Source organism: Gasterosteus aculeatus, chromosome 7 (assembly GCF_964276395.1).
Source record: "Gasterosteus aculeatus chromosome 7, fGasAcu3.hap1.1, whole genome shotgun sequence".
Lineage (NCBI taxonomy): Eukaryota > Metazoa > Chordata > Actinopteri > Perciformes > Gasterosteidae > Gasterosteus > Gasterosteus aculeatus.
This window is the reverse complement of record NC_135694.1, coordinates 26294976-26317565: the sequence shown is the minus strand read 5'-3', so window position 1 is coordinate 26317565 and position 22590 is coordinate 26294976. Positions and strand designations below refer to the sequence as shown.

The window sequence follows — 22590 nt, the reverse complement described above, 5'->3', positions numbered from 1 at the left end:
CACGGACATAATCAAAGGACATTAGTCAATGAAACTAAACACTTCTTGAAGCCCTGACAGCTCCGCCGGGTTACAGAGATAGAGAGCGAGAGGGGGGGGGAGAAGTTTAGTTTAAGCTTATGCTGCGCTCCTCTAAGCTGCTCTCGGCCCGAGGCACGGGAGAAGAAAAGGAACATCTCTTCGTGATTAAAAGAGCCGAGGACCAGGAAGAGAAACATAGGAGAGGACACGCTTGCAGCCCTCGAGGGGATGGAAGGCGAAGAGGAGGCGAAGCTGGGAAATGCAGGGGGAGTGAGTCTCAATCCTCGCTGTGGCCGTGTCCTGTTTCCCTCTCATTATCAAAAAAAAGGGGAGCGACTGGGGAAGATGAGAGGCGTGTTGGCAACAAGAGCCACAAAGGGAGACATAAAAACAGATGTTTTTCTTGCACATTTTGCGCCGTGAGCGTGACCAGACGAGGCCTTATCTGACCCAAGATAACCACAGGAACGGTTTATTTATCTCACGTTAGTGAGAACCAAAATGAAATTAAAAGGAATATGCTTGGCTTCAGTGTGTTTTGGCAAAAGTGGAGCTGCTTTGCTCTGAATTTGGGGGAAAAGTCATCAGGGTTCACTGGCACAAGTTATATTTTTCCCTTTCGGGATCTTCCTTTGACGTAGAATGATGCAGTCAGACATTCAGGTGACACCTGATAATCAGAGATACGAGTCCTTCATAGTAAACACTGGTAGTGCATCTTTATTATGAATACTGAATACAGATTAGCCTACACACAGGACAGTAATTAAAACATACTTTATGTATACATTATTTTAAAGTCGATTTCATTGAGCTCTTCAATATGAAGACCACGTTGCTCATGACCATTAAATGAATCTGGCAGACTCCTCCGTGACAATACCAGCGTTTCTGATGGGCCTATGACATAAAACTATGTTAATTAAGAGGGTGGATGATTTTATTGTATCACCAGGCATATTTTTTCAAGTGTAACCCGCAGTGCAGCCGTTGCTCCCACCGAGGGTTTGATGTGAATCAATCCGACCTACATTTACATCACAACCATCACATTTGAATGGAATTTGAATGTGTGTAAATTGCACTTTAAGCCTCTTGAAAACCAAGATAATAAATTGTATATGATAGAAATACAACGTCAACCCAAATTGCTGTAAGACGAATTATATGGCACTAAGGAAAAAAACTGCAAAGAAAAAGTTTTGTTTTGTTTTCAATGTATTTATTTGGTGTTTGTTTTAGCAGCTGACTATACTTTATTTTCCAGATTTACAGCAGGAAAATGAACGACTTGCCAAAATGACTGGTAGTCTCCTCCTAGAGATCTTCAAGCAATATTTGGATATTTTGAACTGCAGCCTGTGATTCACTCCAACAGACACCAATGGACGTTAGTGGCTACGAGCTAGCACGTTAGCTTGGCTGGTAGCTGTACATTTACTTTAATGCATAATGTTTAGAATCTGAGGCAAAGGCAGGAACAACGTGCCAACTACACAACCAGCACAAATAATACACTTCAAAATGTCAAAGTAACCCTTTGAGTTACATTTTAATGAGACAATAATCACTTATGAGAGATTTCTGCTTTATAAAATTTGCAATTAAGTCCACAAAGACAACTGAATGGCACAGGAATATGGGGAATACAGAATAAGAGAATTATCAATGCATCAGTTTCATCAAGAAAAACACGTTCGAGGGTTTCCTCTGTATATTTCTACAAAGGAAAAGCAATTCTCCGGTGTTTTCAGGCATCGGATCCCACTTGGTCCTTGTTGGGTCGGTCTTCAGACTATAATGAAACCGACCTGCCAGCCGAAACAACCGGCAGCGGAAATAAGCAACCACCCCGAGAGAAACGGATGGAGTTACTGAAGATCAATATTCACTCTGAAATGACAAAAGTGCTGATATGTCTCTGCGTCTCTCTCCTCATACGCTGTGGAGTCGATGAAGAAGGAGACTGGAGAAGATGAAAGAACTCTGATTAGGAAGAACAACTGCAGCGTTCTCCGGAGTTTGCATCACACATCACACCTGAGTAAAGAGGAGGTAATGTGGAAGTCAAACAGAAAACAAAACAAAATAAAAATCCTGTTAAAAGCTCTTAGAAATGTTCAGTCTCAATATGAAAAAGTCTATACGTAGTAATGTAATCCAATTGGATTAAATGTAAGACATTCATAATAACAACAATATGAAAACTGAAATGCCTGTATTGCCACCGGCATTTCTTTTTGCTGAGACAACTAACTTGTCCACGGTCGGTTTCCATGACGACAGGATGCTACAGAATCTCTGTGAATTCTGATGAGTCCCTCCTCTTGGTTTAGCACATTGATCGGGTCCTTATTCCGATTAGATACAAAAACACTGACTATAAAAAAAAATAAAGTCTGCTCAACAGCAACTTTGTCCCATTGTCACTGTGTCTGTCGGGGACACGCCACCGTGACGCGTGACGTGGCTGGAGAACTCCCTCTCATGGGAAAGTCATCTTAAGTCACTCATTTTTCTAAGTCTTTTTTGGTCATAGGTAAATCCCGCGGATTTCCCTTGAAGGCCGTGTTTCAAAGTGGGTCACAGGAGAGTGTCCAGAGCGCTCCAAATAGATGGCTGGCGTCCGCGCTGCTGAACGAGGTCAGCTAGAAGGTCACATTCGCCGTGCTCTTGTTCTGAAAGGTCATTGTCTGGATGCTGGAAAGGATTTTCCTCTGGTGGCCGGCCAAAGTCACTCCCATGTGCAGCAGATCCCTGAACACAGAAGACACAAATCACTCATTAAAAAAGGGAAATAAAAAATGAAAGGAGGGTCATTTTTCACTTCCACCTGACTTCATTGAAATACATTTTGTAATTTATTCAAGATAAGAAGACGGGAACTGACTGTGTGGTGATGTGGGTCAGCTGGTCCACCGAGTTGAAGCCGGCCTGCAGGAAGCTGTCCTCGTAGCGCTCCATCTTGATGGCCCTCAGCCACTCCCCCACTGAAGCACACGACGAGAGGCCCACAGGTGCACGCTGGTCCAGCAGGGGGTAAGACGGCCTACGGCGCAGAGCAGAGGAACCATGTAAGGACTTAGTCACCCCGTCGCCGTAACGACACAGAGGAGCTTATAAATACCCAGCAGCAAGCATTCCACACCACAAGCAAAGGTGCGAGCTGAGTGACGGGGGCAAACAATGGGATTTTTTCGGGGGTCGGGTGTCCTCTCCTGTATGCGCCCGGCTGACAGGCAGAATGCGGAGGGCGGGAAATGGGAACAGCAAGTGGCTGACAGGTCACAGCAGGACATTGAAGTGGGACATAAGATGGGGCAGTAGGAGGGTAATGAGTGTCCTGTGACCATTCCAACTCTAAATGGACAATGACATCATGAAAGCACTGTCATGCTTCCTCCTCTCTGAAGCTGTATGTTGGCTGCTACTCCGACCTCACCGGGCCTCTTTTTCTGCACTCACCCGGCTCCGTCTTGTGCCACTATTTTCAGCGACGCAGGGTTGCGGATGAGCTTATCGAGGGCGCTGACCAGGTCCGAGAAGCGAGGGCGCGCCGAGCGGTCCTTCTGCCAGCAGTCCAGCATCAGCTGGTGCAGATGGGTGGGGCAGTCGGGTGGGGGCGGCAGCCGGTAGTCCTGCTCGATGGCATTGATGACCTAATGGGCAGAAAAAGAATCACTATTGAAACCAATGCTTTAACTTTTTTATTTCAAAAAGAGTGGAGCTGCTTGGGCGGCTTTTTTTTTCTCAGACTTTTATTATTTTGTTTTGCAGAAGCTCAACTCTGCTAAACAAAAACTTCCAAAAACTTCCAAAAACTTCCAAATGGTATTAAAAAGAAAAGAAACTTACATCCTGGTTGCTCATGTCCCAATAGGGTCTCTCTCCAAAAGACATGACCTCCCACATGACGATGCCGTAGCTCCACACGTCCGAGGCTGAAGTAAACTTTCGGAAGGCTATCGCCTCCGGGGCCGTCCAGCGAATCGGGATTTTACCTCCCTGCACAGAAAAGAAAACAGTCAGCACTGCAAAACTTCAAATAAGCACAGTCAGACAGGATCTCTGACAAGGAAGGAAAGGAAGGACTGTGTGTGTGTGTGTGTGTGTATATCTTTATAAAGATCCAGACATCCAGATATGACAGGAGCATCATCTCACCAGGGAGCTGGTATAAGTCGGGTCGGACGAATTCTCCTGCAGGAAGCGCGACAGGCCGAAGTCGGACACCTTGCACACAAGGTTGCTGTTGATCAGGATGTTGCGGGCGGCCAGGTCTCGGTGGACGTAGCTCATCTCCGCCAGGTACTTCATGCCGGAGGCGATGCCGCGCAGCATCCCCACCAGCTGGATGGGAGTGAACTGGCTGTCGTTGAGCTACGCAGGAGAGAGGCGGGTTGAGTTGGAGAAGGACTGTGTGTTTTCAGCGGGTTTTTGGGTTGTTTTTTGGTGTCACACTCACCCGCAGAAACGAGTCCAGAGCTCCGTTCTCCATAAACTCTGTGAGGATCATAACCGGACAGCTGGCCGTGATGATCCCCTCCAGGTGGATGATGTTGGGATGCTGGAACTGACCCATGATGGACGCCTCGGAGAGGAAGTCCCGCCTCTGCTTGTCAGTAAAGCCTCCCTTTAGTGTCTTGATGGCCACGTAGTTTTCTTTTTTCCCCGGGACCTTCAGCCGCCCGCGACACACCTCCCCGAACTCTCCTGCAGCACACGCACCCACAAACAACCGCGTCTTCTTTAACTGCTGTTAACCACATTAGGACGAGGCCATTGGTCTTCTGCAAGCGTAAAGCTCGCCTGAAGCTAGCGGTGCACTTTAGTTTGTACCGACTGGAAACATATTTATCAGTTTATTGCTTTAGTGAGGCGGCAATATTGAATTTAGTCCGATAAAGAATAATAAAGACAATTGTTTTTTCAAATGTCACAGAGTCAATTCGGCCTAGTAAATGAAATATATTTCTAATCATGTTTTGTTGAAAGTTGCTAATTTGTTTGGCTTTGTGTGACCACAAAGAGAACATTTGTGAATAATGGGAGGCCTGAAGCTTACCAGCACCGATAACCTCCTCGATCTTGACAAAGGAAACATCAATTTCCTTGGCAAATTCTCGCACGGCCTCATTAGGGTCCTCGTAGGTGAAGGGGTCGATATACACCTTGACCCCTGTAAAATAAAAACAAAAGGAGTCGTGGGAAAGGAAGAGAAGAAATGTTGAGTACTCTGAGCAAATCTCTTGACGTGAGCACATTTGAAATCCCAGCTAAGGTTTAGTGTGCGTGTCCTTGGTCTGTTACCTTGGCCAATAAGGTACTGGCTGTTTTTGTCGCTCAACTCTGGATCTTTTACCCGGCTGTGTCTGCTGCAGGTAGAAAAAGATTGGGGAGGAATAAGATAAAGATTAGGATTTGCACTGCTGAAGAACGAGAATCATACCTTTGTTTGGGAAGCATTGTTAGTGCTTTATCAGCCCAATGTTATGCAAATCACGGGTCTTACGATGTGCTAAGTATCCGTGGATGAAATACAAAGTCTGACAAGGGAAAAAGTACATTGTATCTTTTAAAAAAAACAACCTTTGGAAACATTCGGCTATCTCGGTTCTGTTCACTGAGGCCAGCGGTGAGATCAGCTACGGACCGAAAAACCCAAGAACAACTCCTGTTATTTTTTTTGACACAAAATCTTGTTGACAACCCTCAGCGATCTCTAACGCACGACGGCTGCTCGTGATAACGGCGAACAAACCCTAGCGGTTCTACTCCTTGATTCAAGCGGCTCCATTAAAACTGCAAAAGCCCTGTGGCTACTGGATCCCCACCTTCCTCCATTTCTCTCCTGCTCCCACCTCATAAGCCTAAAATAGCAATAATGTGCACCACCCTGAGCTAGTGGCAGATCTGGGCCTCAGCCACCGGTTTGTGTGTATGTGCGTGTGTGTGTGTGTGTGCGCGTGTCACAAGGTCACGGCTATTGTTCTCCTGCCCTGTGGAAACAGGGTTGGGACGCCTGCATCCTGTCTCTCCCTGCCCTCTGCCTCTACCGTCATCGCTCTCGCTCTCTCAATCACACACACACACACACACACACACACACACACGCACACACACTTTCCCCCTCGGATGCCATCCAGCAGTATTTACTCAAACAATGAAGCCTAAGAAAAAGGTTCTAATGAGCTTGATAACTTTTGGCAGCGTAAGCAAAGGCAACATGAGCCTTGCTTTGTGCCTGAACGGCCTCACACAGTAAAACATAGTGTGGGTAACAGAGTGCAAATCCACTGTCGATAAGACACGACTTCTATAAACAAAAGAACAAAGGGGTGTAAAACTGTAAAATTGGGGTCACGGTTTGTTTTTCGATGATCCGTTTCCTGTTATTGTGTCAGATTCTTTCCCTTAAAAATCCATCTTTTTGTTTCTGCTTGCACTCTCTTTCCTTCATTCTCACCGTATGCAGTAGGCGGCCACTAAGACAAAAGCGACCAGCAGCAGCATCCCCACAGCGATGAGGATGCCAGGTATTAAGAACTGGGCGGCTGAGTCGTGACCTGGAAGACAGAGAGTTGGAGAAAATTTAACGACAAAGATCACAGAAGAGTTTTTTTTTTTTTTTTTTGCTGCTGCAAATTGAAAAAAAACAGGTTTGAAAGGAAAGAAAGAACATGACAGGAATTTAGAATATTAAAGAGGCTCAATACAAGGACAAAAACTGAATAGAAGGACACACACGGTACATTCATTCAACTACAAAAAAAATGTGCGGGGACTGAAAGAACCCGAAAAAAAAACCTTTCCTGATGGAAATGAAAAAGAAAAAAAAAAAGTGTGAAATAATAATAAAGCTCGTGAACAGTCCCCCTTCGGGAGCGAAACCTACCGTCGGGCAGCGTGTGGAACAAGGCCGCGGGACTGAAGCTGCCGTAGCCGGCGGCGGTGCGCGCTCGGACCTGCACCTCGTACTGAGTGGCACGGCGGAGGTCCGTCAGCACGGCCTGGTTCCTTTTACTCTCCGTGTAGTGGCACTGGTCCTCGCTGCGTCGCTCCTGCCGCACGAAAAACACGAGTTAGCTGAACTGGGAGTGAGCGTGAAAAAAACCCCCCAGCTTCAAGCGCCGTCGATGTTGAATGTCGACGCAAAGTTCAGTCGAATTGACTGCAATTGATCACAAAACGTTCAAACACAATTACACAATCTGCTCTCTAATTATGTTATTGTGGTGGAGGAGAACACATGTTTAGAGATTTGCATTGGTTGACACAAAGCTGTCTTGTGTCTCCGTTTGTACGACGGGGTCTCTGAGTCGGGCTTCTCTCGTGTTTAGTCAGACAAACCCTCCCATAGAAATGCAAAGTCCACACCCGTGTGTCGAGTGTGTGCGTCCTGTGAGAAACAATGAAACCCCAACGCTACGTGACCTTTAAGTCAGACGGTTTAGAGACGTCTTCGGGTGGAGGGGGCGGGTGGGGGCGGGGGAGGGGGGGGCTCTCACCTTCTCGCAGTAGCGCAGCTGATACTGCAGGATGGCGTAGTGCGGCTGAGCTGGGACGGACCAGTGCAGAGTCAGACTGCTCTCCGTGGAGTCGCCCTTCCGGACCACAGACACCAGCGAGGGCACTGCACACACGGCCGAGGAATCATAAGCATCACATGGAATTCCGGACTGTTCGTACCGCCCCCCCGTCTCAGTCCCCGTCTTACCGTCGTGGCTCGTGGTGATGTTGACGGTCTCGCTGGCGGGGTCCTTGCCGCTGAGGCGAGACACGCCGTTGAGCGTCTGGATGGTGAAGGTGTAGGTGGTTTGAGGCAGCATGCCCCACACCTCCACCCGGCGCCCCTGCAGGCCGCGCTGCGCCGGCCGGTAGCTGACGCTGTCCCCGCAGGAGGAGCACGGCCCCCTGGGCGACCTGCACACGGAGCACTCGATGGCGTAGCTCAGGTCCGCCCGGCCGCCGCTGTCCAGAGGTTCGTTCCACGCCAGGCTGAGCGTGGTGTCGTTGATCTGGGTGACGACGCTGCGCGGAGCCGAGGGAGGTGCTGAAGTGACAAAAACGGGGTTTTATTTGTCATTCTTCTTAATGCGAGTGCTGGAAATGAGTAGACCTCTTTATACTTTGAGTCCTTATTAAACAAAGATCAGTGAGCTTTGGACGTGCAGGTTGGTGGATTTTTGTTTTATTGTTGTGGATCTTTCCCCAAACAGCCGCTTTAAATCCACCACAGAAAAAATAATCAATAATGAAAATCTCCAAAAACAAATTGAGTCTATTTCTCTAAATGTACCTGGTCTTTTCTTCCGATTACCCTCAGAAGTCATCCGCCAAATATTTGTCACATAACTCGGCCTCTTAGCCCTGATGCAATAATCACGAACGTCTCCATCAAATCAAATCCTAATATCTTCTGAGTCATTTTACTGCTGCTTTACCTTTCCATGACCCCCACAGATCATTTGTTTTTGCCTTTGCGTCGCAGCAGGAGCATATGTGTTGCGGAATTGAACCGGTGCAATTGCAGTTTGTCTAAAACCGGATGATAGTGATCGCCGTCTGAAAATTGTAAGACGATAGCTATTGCCTGAAGCCAAGCATAACTAAACAGTGATACCACTCAGCCGCAGTAAAATGGGTTTCTGCTCCTGCCGAGGAGACGGAGCTTTGTCACTGAGCCGGCAGCTAACTAGTGTCCTAATAGTGTTCTCACTGGAAACCCAAGTGGGGCAGAATCATAGACGATCTGGATGCAAATGAATTCTGAATTCGGCATTTGGGAATGGGGATTTTTTTTTTTAACATTTTGATACATTTGATGACTCAACAATCAGAATTATTAAAATCACCAGGGCTGGTTTAAGTTATGTAAAACACTTATTTTCAGGGGAAAAGCTCTGCGTCATTCACAGTTGGCGCATCCGGTTAACAATTTTGCATACAAATCGAAAAATAGAAGTGATAGGGATAATTGCACAGGAAATCCAGTAAAATAACAGAATGAATAATAGGAATGGCGATTAATGGAATTAGGTGATTCACAATTAAGATAAATCCCTTGTAATTAAAGTTATCAGTAATAATAAAATTGGAGGTAAATTCTAGTTGATATCACATTGATATCACACCTGCAGAGAACAAGTTCTCCTAACACCCCCACCGGGTTTTACTTTGTTTCACATCCTCTTTATGGCCATTTACAAAAGAGAGCACCTAATAACAAAGTCCCTCCCATTCACACAATATGTGGCTAGAATTAAAATTCCTGAATCTGCATGGAGGTGTCACTTAAGACCACCAATGGCTACTTCACTTTAGATTGGAGGCCCTGCCCCCAGCCACCTGGCACAAAAGACAATGTTTCTCAATGGCCAGCAGCGGGACAAAAGACACGCAGACGGATTAGACGAGTTTGGGCACATAAGACCAGAGGGGAAGAGAAAAAGATTGAGAAGAGGGAAGACGAGCAGGGCAAAGCATAGAAGTGAAAGCAAACAAGGGGACGTTTCGGTACGTTTAATCCGGTGCACTAAAAAACACAAAACAAATTGTAGCACTTTAATTGTACTTATAATGGCTGTTGTTGTAGAAGTTGTAAATCGGCTTATTTGATGAAATTGCATTCTGTTGTTCCTTGTTTTTCTGGGTTTGTGTCTTTGTGGTTGAAATGCAATTATTGTAAGACGCTTTGGATAATAGCGTCAGCTATGTGACATGTAATGTAATGAAATGTAATGAAATGTACTCACTTGTGCACTGGGCGTCGGGAGGGTCGGACTCCGCACGCAGGTATCCAGAGCGGCACGCGCACACCGGCGCTCCTCTGGCGGCGGCGTGGCTGAAACCCGGACAGGGTGCACACCGCCCCTCCGAGGCCGGCTTGAACTGACCAACTGGGCAAGCTGTGGGGGGGGCAAATGATCAGGGCTTTTGATTAGGGGACACGACCCGCACGGGTCAAACCGAGTTTGCCAAACACATGGCCCCGGGTGCCAGATGGTTGCTGACTGACGGTACAGAACCGTGTAATGGAGGCCATTAACTGAAGACAGACCCAGTAATGAAGCCGATTGTAATAGTCAGTATAGTGTATAAACCTGTCTGACATTGACATGCTGCTTATTATTGACTGTACCTTTAAGAATAACAACAGCGAACATGTGGATCCACTGATGAACGGCTCCGGGTGGCATTCAAAGTGTAAAGGCACAGTGAAACGGGCCTGAACTACTGCTGAAAGTGTTAAGCTATATCAATCAAGTGGTTGGCAGACCACTTTGATTTAAAAGGTCCCTGGTTTAAGTTTCTCAAATATGAGGATTTACTGCTTTTCTCAGTTTTTTAAACAGTGTAAGTGTCACTTTCCAGCTTTTAAAGACTGTTCTTTGCGGTTCTTGTCAGGATTATTAATCTAATGTTGGTGCTTCTGAACCTTTTCTTTACAGAACATTACATAATAGACACTTCCTGGCTTAGTTTAACGTGAGGAATGCTGCAGCTGTCCAAGCTAATATGACCGATGATTATGTTCTCGACCTTTTTCTGACTGAAAACTATCTTGAATAAATAATAATGGTGATCATTTTTAAATATGAAGATTGATTCTCATCATTTCTGGAGATTGATGACAAGATGGTGGTAATACTTTTTCAAGAACAGTCTTCTACCCTTTTGTGTTATATAACGTTGGTAAAGCTACAATATAGCAGCACAACTCCTCCCCTGTAAAAGTATTTATAGCCTGCCGGAGCTTTACTTCAAAGATGTGTTTAAATAATCTAATCAAGCTGCTTTATAACACTCACTTGACAGCATTCAAGTTGTACGTGAAAGGGTTGTGTTTGACCTAGAAGATGTGTGTGTTTTCTTCGGTGGATTACAGCTAAAGTGATTTAATGTTAAACGCAGACATAAATGATATTTCCAGTGAGCGGCCTAGGAAGCAAATTAACAGTTCAATCTTGCTATGAAGGCAATTTCCCTCTATGGTCTGGTGAGTGTTTCTTCCTCACGGCGCTCTTAAGTGACAGAATGCTGGAAATGCCGGCGCCACTTCCCCCGAAAGCAAAATGTCAAAAATCTTTTTTTACATTTTTTTAAAGAAAAATCATTAGACCTCCCACAGAGATCAAACCGTATCCAACCTTCAATAATGCTCCTCTTGAGAAAATGTAGCATTTCTTTCTTGCGTCTCTGCGGTTTCACTGCTCAACATTTATCTGTGCTAGTGTGATGCAGAGAGTGTGTGTGTGTGTGTGTGTGTGTTGGGGATGTTCATGCACACGGCTTGTTAATTGGACTCATTAGACGGAGCTGCTGCTGCAAAGCTCCTGAGAGAATAATCCTGCTTTTTCCTCTCTCTTTTTCAGACCCGCTTTGCTTTGATGTTCTCAAAGTGATATGATCTTTACCCCGAGCGCCCCCTCCCCCTGCGCTCCTTTCACCTCTCCACCCCCCCACTCCCTTGTGTGCTCCCTCTAACTCAGCTGAACTGTTGAGTTGTCGCAGCGGCGAGCATCTGACCCTGCTCTTCCTGTCTGAGATAAGTGCCGCTCCCCCTGACCTCTCCCCCCCGTCCACTCCGTGTTACAGGCGCTCCGCTGCCTCATTAACTTCCTCCAACTCCTCCAATCTCTCCCCTCCAGCATTTTAATCCCCCCCGAACCTCCCCCCCCTCCCCACCCGCTCATCTTCTCCCATTGTTTTCCTGTTTAGTCTGCCTGCTCTGGCGGTGCCTGGCCGGGCGGAGTAGATGTGTGTATGTACACGGCGTCCTTCTCACCTGTGCAGACGGTGTGTCCCTCAGAGGACTCGTATCCGGGCAGGCAGGCGCAGGAGGTCGTCGGCTGGCCCACCCACTGGCCGTCCTCCCCGCAGAAGAGCTTCGGCGGCCGGGGTCGGGGCACCTGCTGGGCGGCGTGCGCCACGCACACGCCCTGCGCCTCCTGCACCAGAATGTGGGGCACCGTCTCCGGAAAGGAGGAAAGAGCACTGACCAAAGGGGGGCACTTTTTGAAGAAGACCCGGACGGACAGCAGGGCCATGCTGGCGCCCTGAGCCTGAAAAGCCAAGTAGAAGCCTCTCTTTGAGAGCGGGCCGAGCCTTAAGGTCTTCACGTTGAATTTCCGGATCCTATCCTGCCGCAGTAGAAAGTCTGCGGCCACTGTGTCGACCTACGAGAGGAAGGAAGAGAAAACATCGGATGTAATGGCCCGGTTCCAACGCGCAGGGCTCAGCTTTTGAAAGAGACCAGACTGGCGGTTTCGCATGTTTTAGCCATTTTAGCCCATTAGCTAGACGTCACATGTGCTTTACATTAATGCACAAAGCGCACCGCTGTGATTTTAGATTGATGTCCCACTTTCCTGGCGGCCATTGTTTCCCATTTGCTAAAGTACGCCTTGAACCTCGACATTCAGGGACTTGCTTTGGAGAAACGTCATTAATTACAGTGGACATTTCATCGCTTTCCTTTTTTTTTTGTCAAAGTCACATAATTAAATCTTAATAAAAGAAAAGGAGTAGTTACAAATTTAAACCTTCATGAGACGTTTGATAATGAGAAGCCCAGAAGCACTTTGCTCATGAGTTATGTGTTGTGAAAATGAAAGCCAGACAGTGAACAGGCGAGCACGCAGGTTGTGAAACAGATTGAATGCACCAACGAGGAGAATTTTCAAATGTGAACTTGCTCCCCTGAGAAGATTAAATGCCAACTGTAATAAATGCATTACTAAATCAACACTTGTTGTCTCTGCAAGCAGACAACTGTTGCAGGAATGAATTAGAGAAAAATGCACATTAGAAGCCAATTTAAAAAAAAACATAGATGTGCTTTGGTCTGCAGTCATGTCCAGTATATTTGTATATAAACTTAGATCATACATACATCGATTATTGACATAACACGACCAGTTGAGTCCTTTCATGAAATGTAGGGAATTTGTCTAGTTCATAAATATTGTTAAAGGTCAAGACAAACAGAATCAGTGAGTCGGAGCCTTATAGTTAACTATGTTCTCAAGTGTGAAAAGAAGAATCCTCCTGAGCAAAATAAGACATTTTGAAGTTGTCCTCACGGGCTCAGTGGCACCAGCCGTGAGAAAGGAATGCAGATCTTTTACCGCGTGAAAGTCAATAACGTTTTAAATAGCACAAAGAGAAAAACTTCCCCCTTGATAACAGCAGGCCCGTCCCACAACCTCGGCCATTTGGACCTACCTTGATGTACGGGTTCTCCATCCAGGGCGGGTAGGAGGACGTGGCGTTGTTGGAGTCGGCCTGGTAGTAGTACAGGTTGAAGGTCTCTTTGCAGGTGCGGTGGTTGGAGCTGGTGGAGGAGCACTCCATCATGGTGAAGAGCAGCTCCACGTAGACCTGAGATGCTCCGCGGCGCTGGATGAAGCCGCTGCGCAGCCAGTGGCTGGACGAGCTGTCGGTCTGCGAGATCTGATAGATCCTCACGCTGTGGCTCTCCTCATCCAAACCGCTGACTTGCTCCCACTGCAGAAAAAGAAGAAGACGCCAGTTGAAATGACACCCCAAAGACCTTTTGGGTTCTCTTGGACTTTCGCTGGGCTCTTTGAAAAAAATTCATCACATAAACAGCCCCATTTCTCATAAGAAAATGGTGCAACTTCCTGTCGCGGCACCTGTCAGAAGCCCGAGGGACACGCGTGGCCTGCTGTGGGTTTAGATCTGGCCCAAATGTGACTGTGTGTTGTTAAATCATTCGTCCTGCTGAGCCGCAGCGCAGCGAGTGGGAATACGAGTCTCACTTGTCAAACAGAGCACACTGCTGCACACAACAAGCCAGACAGATTTCACCCTTCAAACACACTTTTAGACTCAAATACAGGAATACAGAGGGGGGGCGGTGGGGGGGGATATCGCAGACATATATATACACATACGAAGGGAAAACCCTCCACACAAGTCAACATTTGCTGGGGAGCCAAATGCAACTGAGAAAGAGCTTTAATGTTTGACTTTCGAGTCAACAGCAAACATGTTCACCATCAGGCTGTTAGCCAAGAGCGGGAAACAAGCAACAAATTAACATACTGGGGGGCAGAATTGAGCACATTCGCTGAACTCGAGGCTTAGAAATTGAGTTATGTAAATATGTAAATCTCCAAAAATCCATTTGCAGATGATGTGTTGAGTGAGGCAGACGACTGGTCTGCATGAATTACGGCGCAGCAGCGCCCCGAGAGCCAGGTAGGAATCACTCGCAGGGGACGGTTCCGCTTTGATTCCCCCCCACCCCAAAAAAAGAGAATCACACTTTAGCGGCACATGTTTCTGTGAACAAACAGTTTTCCCCGTGAGGAGGATGCACGAAATATCCCGCAGGGCTCGTCTGGCTTGGACACAAATCACTGGGAGGAATTATTAACAGTGATGTGCAATCACGCGGACCCATTGCGAGACTGGTCACATGTTTGACATCGCTTTCGTTACAGAGCGGACTGAAGGGTCAGAGGTGGCAAATGGGTGTCGAAACACGACGCGGGGTCGATTCCTTGTTATCGCTCTTTGCGCAAGATTTTAGTGTGGAATTGGAAATCAATTCACATCACTGTTAGACCGCCAAACGATGTCTGGAGGTTTAACGTGAATGTTGGCTCCGTGTTGGTACCTCATGCGACAATTAACACACATTCTTAACAAGAATGATGTATAATAATCCTTCATTGCTAGAAATAAATCCCCATACATGAACCGTTTTACATCTGAAACAGCCGACGTCGTCGCCTCGAACTAAATCCTGGTTTGTGGGTTAAAAACACAAAAGCGAAATGTTTGACAACGGGAAGGTGTTGATGAACGGCTTCAAATGATAACGCTTGTGCAAACTATTTCAAAACAGGTCGGCCCGGTTGGTTTTCTGTCTGGTTTTTGAAAATCGTCTTGCCGGCGTCCTCGGATGATCAAATTACAAATATGTCTTTCTCTGGAAGCGGTTTGCAACCGTTGTGGGCAGCCAGAAGACTCTTGAGTTTGATGGAAAATATCAAAGCATCTGCTCTCAATGTACTTTGGATCCCAAATCCACTCTGGCATTTGCTTCATTCTGTCAGTTACCTGCCATATAAGGAGCCTTTTTATAAAAGAAACAAAATCACCAAACGGACAAACAAGTCTGTGCCGGTGATACAGGTGACGTGGCGGCGCTGGGGTTTACGTACCGCGGGTGTGGCGTGCGAGAAGATGGTCCACCTGAGATCGGAGGTCTCCGTCTTTGTGTCCATCAGCACCTCTGTGAGAAGAGAAAAAAGTGCAAAAAGACACAGCGTCACTCGCAGCGAGAAACATAAAAATGCCATGTGCGAGATTCATTTACATTCAAACGACACCAGTGACTTTAAAATCGGGGGGGGGGAGACATATTTCCACACGCCGCCTTCCATGCAAAGTATCGGCTCCGGCTTACAGCGGGATTACGCAAGAAGATGGAGTTTCACCAGTCAATTACATCTACAGAAACATTCCCCCTGGCCTGAGTATTGTGTTTCCTCTCATGTTTGCTTTTACCCCCCCCCCCCCCTCCCTCCCCCCTCCAACCAGCACCACGGCCCTCGTGGTGTAGACGAGGAGTCCAGAGAGCAGTCGGGACAAGTCGTCGGGACGGGAGAGCAGACTGTAAAGCAATGTAAAGATTTAAGTGCATCTGCCATTACGATGGCGTAGATTTCTGTTCTCTTCTTCTCCTCATCTTCTGAGGAGAAAGCTGCCAGCCGGCAAACAATCGGAAGCAGCTCCGCCGTGTTTCGGCATCGCAATTCAAAAAAACTGGGGGCCCCCGAACTTAATGCAGCTCGGTGCAGAGATAGCTCTGGTTTTTAAAGTGTTCCCCCCGCAGAAGCTCGTCTCAAGAACGAGGACGTTTTTTTTTTTACCAAAGAACAGGCTCTCCTGTGCTCCTCGATCAAGGAGAACGAAAAGGAGGCTGAGGGGAAAATAGGGGGTTTCAGAGTGGGTTTTTCATTGGAGTTTCATTGGAGTTATTAACTTATTATTGTTATTATTGTGTGTTATTATGTTGAATTAGGCTCCCAATATAAATCAGTGACAACAATAAAATCAGGCATCCGATACGCTCAGTAACACACACACAACACAACAAAATACATTTGAGCATTAAATTACTTTTTCCTCTTTTCTTTTTACTTTTTCAAAATGTTTATTTCCGTCTGAATATATTTCTTTTTCCATAGTGATAATGTTTTTATTAATAATGCTTCATATAAATAAAACGATGCTTACAATACACTAAAACCATATTTTGAAACACTATTGACCTTATTAATATGGTTGTTTTTATTAGATTCATTAAAGAAATAAAAATGTTCCCCTCTGAATTCTGGATGAGGCCAAAGCGTCGTTATTCTCGACTGTTTGAGGAAAGTTGTTTCCACTTCTGACTTCAACATGTTATTTTTTTAAATGGTGTAAAACATCTGCGCCGAATGCAAAATCAAATCTATACAAATCAAATATGACTAAACGCAGCTCAGGGAGTCCATCTGTATTAACCCAAATGTTGCTCTTTCAGCAACATTTGGGTTGTATATAAATAGTGTGTATATATTATATATACATATATACACACACACACATATACGGTTTACATTTCCTATTCCTCAGCTGGAACTACATGTTGAATGCCTCTTCAGTTTGTGATTAAAACATTGATTAATTAACCAAAACGAAACAAATCAGCAGTAATTTGGATAATCAAAATCTCGTCTGGTTGCAGCTGCTCAAGTTTCTGATTTCCTCTGTTTGAGATTATTGCTGATTGAACATATTTGAGGAAAAGCATTTGTTGCGGCCATATTGTATTATATTATTTATATGCATACATTTATATAGTAGTCTGATGGCAACGTTCCAAAATACGCTGCCAGATTCATAAAGACCCATCCTTCCATGTTATTATCGCTGTGTTCAATCACTGACTACAGTCCGTTTCCTGTGGAGCACCTGAGGTGCGCAGGAGAAGAGGATGTTTGGAGAAACATTCTCGTACAGAGAGGCGAAGCCAGTCGGGGCCTCCTCGAGCGCCATGAATATATTAAAACACAAGCAGCGCTCGTAGTATTTCTACAAAAACAACCGCAAAGGCTAACAGTTATTTATCTCTGTGAGCTCCAGTAAAGTGAGAGACAAATCACGCTCGACCCACATCCCGACGGCAAAACAAGAACCCGTCAGACTGACAGGCGCTTCCCTCGGAGACAAAGGTCTCATCCGACGCCATTGTTCAGCAGTTAAACGACGACCGGATAGCAGATACGCGGCGGGCGAGCCCGCTGCATTCAGGATGGACTGCTGGAACGCCCGTCACCCAAGACTCAGTACGAAGCCATGTGAGGGACAATCTGGGGACATTCTGGCTGATCTTAACGGTAAAAGAACAAGTGGAAAACAACTAGAGTTAAATGTCTGACTCCTAATATCCTCGTTCTGTCATAATGATTTCAATGATCACTCCATCACGCCGGCTGCCGCTCACATCGTAGCTGCTGGTGGTCTAAAACGTTCCCTCTGTGAACACACACACACACACACACGTCTCACTGCCGTACAGCCGAATCATGTCACGTCATGTCTTCCTCACAACATCCAAAGCGCCAGCATCTCGTTCCAGTCACCTGGTCGACCAGAGCATGACATCACCGTTCAGGTTCCACTGTTCAGGCTTCTTCTGCAGCACACCCCACTGAGAGGTAAATGTGACTTAAATCAATTATTTATCACCCACTTCTCTTTCACTCTCACTGTTTACGATTCCTTGTAAAGAAGACACACACACACACACACACACACACACACACACACACACACATACACACACGCCTCTTCCCCCCAGTTCAACAGCCACAGAAGCCCAGCGGCTCCACAGCAACGATCCCAGGCGATGGAGAGGCAGGAAGGGAAGAGGAGAGAGGTGGGTGAGGAGGATAATTGGCAGACAAAGTTCAGGCTGGTGCTTTCCACGCATTTCGTCGACCTGAGGTTCACTCTGGCGTAATAAAAAAAAAAAGAAAAAACACATATTCATTCATAAGAGTCGGGTCGCCGCGCCTCCACCTATCGTAAGCGCATCTTTCCTTCTTTTTCATGCGCTGATTATTATTTTGGCTCAAAGGAATGGAAAACAAACACCACCCCCCCTCCCCCCCGACACGATAATCACGGCTCATCATCTGCTCCATCATCAGGGTTTATGACACAGGATGGATGAGATGAGATGGTGAGTCTCTTCATCGTGTGCGTGCAGCGACTCGCCTTTCACTGAAGTGGGAATCAGACTTGAGCCCCGCTTAGAGGAAGCTGGCGTCTCCCCCCCCCCCCCCCCCACCCACCACACCACCCATTTTTACAGCGGCGGTGGGCCACCCGCTGCCGGGATGTGGCCCAGAGTGTTAGAAACATGTCAGAACAATGAAGATTTGTCACCCGGACGCAAAACAAAACGATTGTACAGTAATTACAGTACAATCGAGACAGACAGCGGGCCGGTCTGAGCTGATGCTGGTGATAGTGACTGGTTTATGGAAACAAAAATAGTGACTTTTCTATTCCAAGTGGAGACGGTGAGAGGGAGGTTTGAAGTAGTTGTACTGCAGTTAGCGTGGTGTGGTTTACACTCTGACATGCAACCCATGTCGTGAAAAACACAGGCAAAGGGAAGGTGTTGGGTCCTCTGTGTGAAAGGCAGACAACAATAGAGGGCGTTTTCTTTGGAAATGTAAAACCTGACCCTGCGTTTTTTCCCCCCACAAAGGCTTAACTGGGCGGCAAATATCACACCCTGGTTTTTCTACAGGGTCGTCTTCAGGCGTCAGGACCGGAGCTCAAACCCGAGCGCATCATGAATCGCTGGCATTGAATTGTTGGCCTCTCGCGGCCCCCCCTTTCCCTCCTCATTCTACTCTTTCCTGCGTGGCTCCGGAGTCTGATGGGGAAATTATAGGCCTGTGAACGTTTGCTCTGCTCCAGCTACAATTAGACCTCATTTTAATTAAAGAAACAGAGTGGCAATTACCCTCGTACACCTGGAGAAATGGAGACAGAGGGGAAGAACGGGGATAATGAAAAAAGGGGGAATGCGAGAGGATGTTAAATTTAAAGGATTTAAATATGAGAAAGACCAGACGTGCCGGTCGGCGCGACGTCTGCGTTCAACATCTTTTATCTCATTTCATCTTTCAGCTGATACAACTTGAAATCATTTTGGTGTGTTTCTGTACGCTATGCTTTCTTTTTATGTCACGTCTTTCCAACTCAGAAGGAAGTCCCTGAAACGAAGAACATCCACGGACATTATTCGTGTCAGTAAAAGACATTGCGTTTTCCCTTCAAATCACTTGATTATCACGAAACACAAACGGCAAATAGATCAAGAATTTGCCGCGCGAAGCGATCTCAACTGCTGGCATGACATTTGTTTGGAGGTTTGAGACACGAAGCTGCTCCATACGACATTTCTTGATACCTACTGTCCTCCAGGTAGAACTCAAAACCTCATGTGTGTCGGGTGGAAACTGCTAGCACATGTTTGACAATATCCAGAGCCTGAAATCAGACCTGCTTCTGGGATGCTCTGGTGCCTCGGGCAATTTAATACCTTCCATGTTTCACATTTAAATGAAAGCAGTAGTTCAAGATGTTGGTGGAATGCGCTTATTTCGCCTCATTGCCAAACGTTTGAACGAGAATCCCACTCATGCGACGTGAGCTCGTAGCGCACACACTGGAAACAGCTTTCCCGGGTTTGCTCCAATCCTTCTGCTGAGCTAAGCTAAGCTAAGCTAACGTGCTGTGGCTTCAGAGGCCTCACACAGACGCGAGAGCTGTTGGCAGGGAGACCTCAAAAAACTATTTCAGAATATGTTGAATGATTCTTTTAGATTCATTTGTGCTGCATTTCAACGGATGATTCAAAGTGAGGCCAATATTAGCAGGTTAATGAGCTTCTCTCCATTGACATTAGCTTGATGGATTGCAGCTGCTACGGGAAATGTCAGTGAAAGCTTCTTTTTTTTTTCTTCGTTCGGAGTATCAAATAATACTTCCAACGTAATTATCGCTCACGTTCTACAATTGGAGCGACGGCCCGCCAGCTCTTACTGAGCACCGCGGTACGAGGAGTGTCGTTGTTTACATCTTTAACAACAGCAAAGGTCAAGCAAACGTCCTTGGAACCCCGGGCATCTGCCGAAGGGCGCGCGGGGAACGCCGAGATGCTTAATCAAAAAAGACGGCTTCCAGTAGCCAAAACTTACAGTGTGTGTGTGTGTGTGTGTGTGTGTGTGTGTGTAAGAGCCCTGCTTGTGTGTTTTTGTCAAAGAGTTGTGTCTACTGAGATCAGACCCCGGCTTCCTGCAGCTCCCCCTTCCTGTCGCCTGGTCCGGGGGGGGAGGGAAGGGGGAGCAGGGGGGGGGGAGGACGACCGCCAACAAGCTCATCGCTCATTGTTTAACCCCTCGACGGCTGTTTGGCAAAAAAAAAAAACTCCTGCGACACGTGCAGATGAGCTCAGCTACTGTAAGTGTGCGATGTGGAGTGGTGAGATTAAAGGGGGGGGGGGGGGCTGCAAAGAGAAAGTGTTAATGTCCGACACTTTGTTCTCTCTTGCCTTTGGGGACGCATAACAATACGTCGGTGTCGCTGACCTAGTTAGGGAGGGAGCTTCATGGACGGGCGAGTCTGACCGAGCCGAAGCGCCGAGGATCCAGTGGAGGTCTTCAGAGGTTCACTGGGCACAATCGTCGCATTAATCGTTTCCAGTTAAACATGTGTTTCCCCCCCCAATCAATCCCAGAGGTTTGGTTTTTTTCTTTAGCTCGCAGTGAATTTCACCACAACGCTTTTGATTTCTGGTCGTGTTGTCCGGCGGCAAAAACGTGTTCTCATACAAATCCCCTTTTCTAATTGTAGCTCAACGTTAAACATGGAAATACACGTGCGGGTCATCGGGACGGGATTTCACAAAACGTTTTCTCTCTCTCTACGGTGTCGGGACACAAAACAAATGTGGAGTGGAGGGGAAAGCGGTTGTTGCGTTATTCACAGAGCGCGAGTTCGGAGGGAATATTTACTTTAATCACGGGGTCTACGAAACGTTTTGACCCTTGCATAAAATGTGAGGTGGAGGTTAAGAGGATATGAGACACTCACTCGGTTCCGGGACGTTTTGTATCGCTGCCTGCGAGAGTAATGAGTCTTGACCCGCCGAGTGAACTGCAGAAGAGCAAATGGGCCTCAAGCAGGCTTCCTGCAGCCAGGCAAACAAAGTCCTCATCGCCGTTAGGCCCCAAAAAACACACTTCTCCCCAACCCCCGGCAAAATAGTTAATCATCCCCAACCCGCTCGACACAGAAGAACTCTGAGCTTTAAACGCATAACTGGCCGCGCTATCCCTCCAACCGGTGTGATGGATTACATTGCTGTGCTTTACAGCGTGCTTCAGCTACTTGGGAATATCGATCCGGCCACTGAGAGAATTCACCTCCCGCTTCTTCCAATTACGGGGCACCGCTCTCTGAAATCCCCCCCCCCCCCTCTTCAAAAATAACCCGACTCTGTGAAAAACTGAAAAGCCTTGTGGAGAACATTGTTGCTCCCCGGTGGCTTCCTGATGCAGGATCCTGGAGCAGGAGGAATGAATCGCTGAGGGGAAGTTTAAAAGGCTTTATTAACCCCGTGTATTTTGGGAGGGTGCACGGCACTTCCTGAGACCTCTGAATCCTCTGCGAGTCGTGTCGTCTTTAAGGGAAGAAAACTGTTACGCTATTGCAAATGCTATTAATGTAGGCTATTGCATTACATCTGAGACTCTGGAGCATTCGTGCTCCTCAGTTGATCTGCTGATTCTCCTTTCCGCCACTTTTCATTCCTCTCCTACTGTTTACACCAGTTCTCTCTCTTCCCTCGTCATCCATTGTTTCTCCACCTTGAATTCCTTCTCTCAGATGATGAGGATGCGCACGCTGCCCGAACTAAACTGTCAACCAGGAGCCTGACGCGTGGAACCAAATTAAACCGATCGTATCTAGCTACATTTCCCCGAAAACTAAAATCCTACCTGCTGCTGAAGGGGAAAGTTCCTTGAAATGTGGGTCACACGTGTGTTGATTAGCGTCGACAGACATCTTCATTCGTCTTCATGAAGAGTGTAACTCTGCTGCAGGGATTCAGGGAATATACCGTAATTCTAAAATATAGCTTCATTGAATTACAAAACATATCTAGCCTGTTAAAACACGGAGGGGAGGCCATTAAAAATGGCTTAATTTGCCTGTGAGCTTATGGTTTATGGTTTATTTTTATAGACCCTGATTGAAGGCGAGAGCCTTTGTTAACAGATGTGGGCTGTACAACACATTTTATCACTTTTCTGTGACAATTTCTGGAAGTCACAGCCCTCAGACGCACGCGGAGGAAGATTTGCACTGACAATCGGAAAATAAGAATGTGTTCTTATGAACGTGCTCTGGTGAAAAAGGCTTCACTTTGTTAGACGTCGTCAGAGGCTACAGTCTGAGACG

At 46.7% G+C, this 22590-nt stretch overlaps 1 protein-coding gene across 2 annotated transcripts in view; it reads right to left on the bottom strand.

Moving 5' to 3' along the window:
• Positions 1 to 714: 714 nt before the first annotated feature.
• Positions 715 to 22590, bottom strand: part of LOC120822468 (ephrin type-B receptor 4a) — a 30541-nt gene continuing 8665 nt past the window's right edge. Inside the window, exons 1-17 of one of the 2 annotated variants that reach the window (XM_040182188.2) lie at positions 21220 to 22429; positions 15219 to 15289; positions 13249 to 13530; positions 11810 to 12200; positions 9777 to 9929; positions 7739 to 8074; positions 7530 to 7654; positions 6917 to 7082; positions 6488 to 6587; positions 5332 to 5396; positions 5087 to 5200; positions 4487 to 4734; positions 4186 to 4401; positions 3877 to 4026; positions 3487 to 3680; positions 2912 to 3070; positions 715 to 2778 (exon numbers count right to left, since the gene is read on the bottom strand). In XM_040182188.2, coding sequence (XP_040038122.2) covers positions 2670 to 2778; positions 2912 to 3070; positions 3487 to 3680; positions 3877 to 4026; positions 4186 to 4401; positions 4487 to 4734; positions 5087 to 5200; positions 5332 to 5396; positions 6488 to 6587; positions 6917 to 7082; positions 7530 to 7654; positions 7739 to 8074; positions 9777 to 9929; positions 11810 to 12200; positions 13249 to 13530; positions 15219 to 15289; positions 21220 to 21343 — 3003 coding nt within the window. In that variant the 5' untranslated portion in view covers positions 21344 to 22429 and the 3' untranslated portion in view covers positions 715 to 2669. Of the gene's footprint in view, positions 2779 to 2911; positions 3071 to 3486; positions 3681 to 3876; positions 4027 to 4185; positions 4402 to 4486; positions 4735 to 5086; positions 5201 to 5331; positions 5397 to 6487; positions 6588 to 6916; positions 7083 to 7529; positions 7655 to 7738; positions 8075 to 9776; positions 9930 to 11809; positions 12201 to 13248; positions 13531 to 15218; positions 15290 to 21219; positions 22430 to 22590 lie in introns of those variants that run through there. The other variant, XM_040182189.2, reaches the window with a different exon arrangement.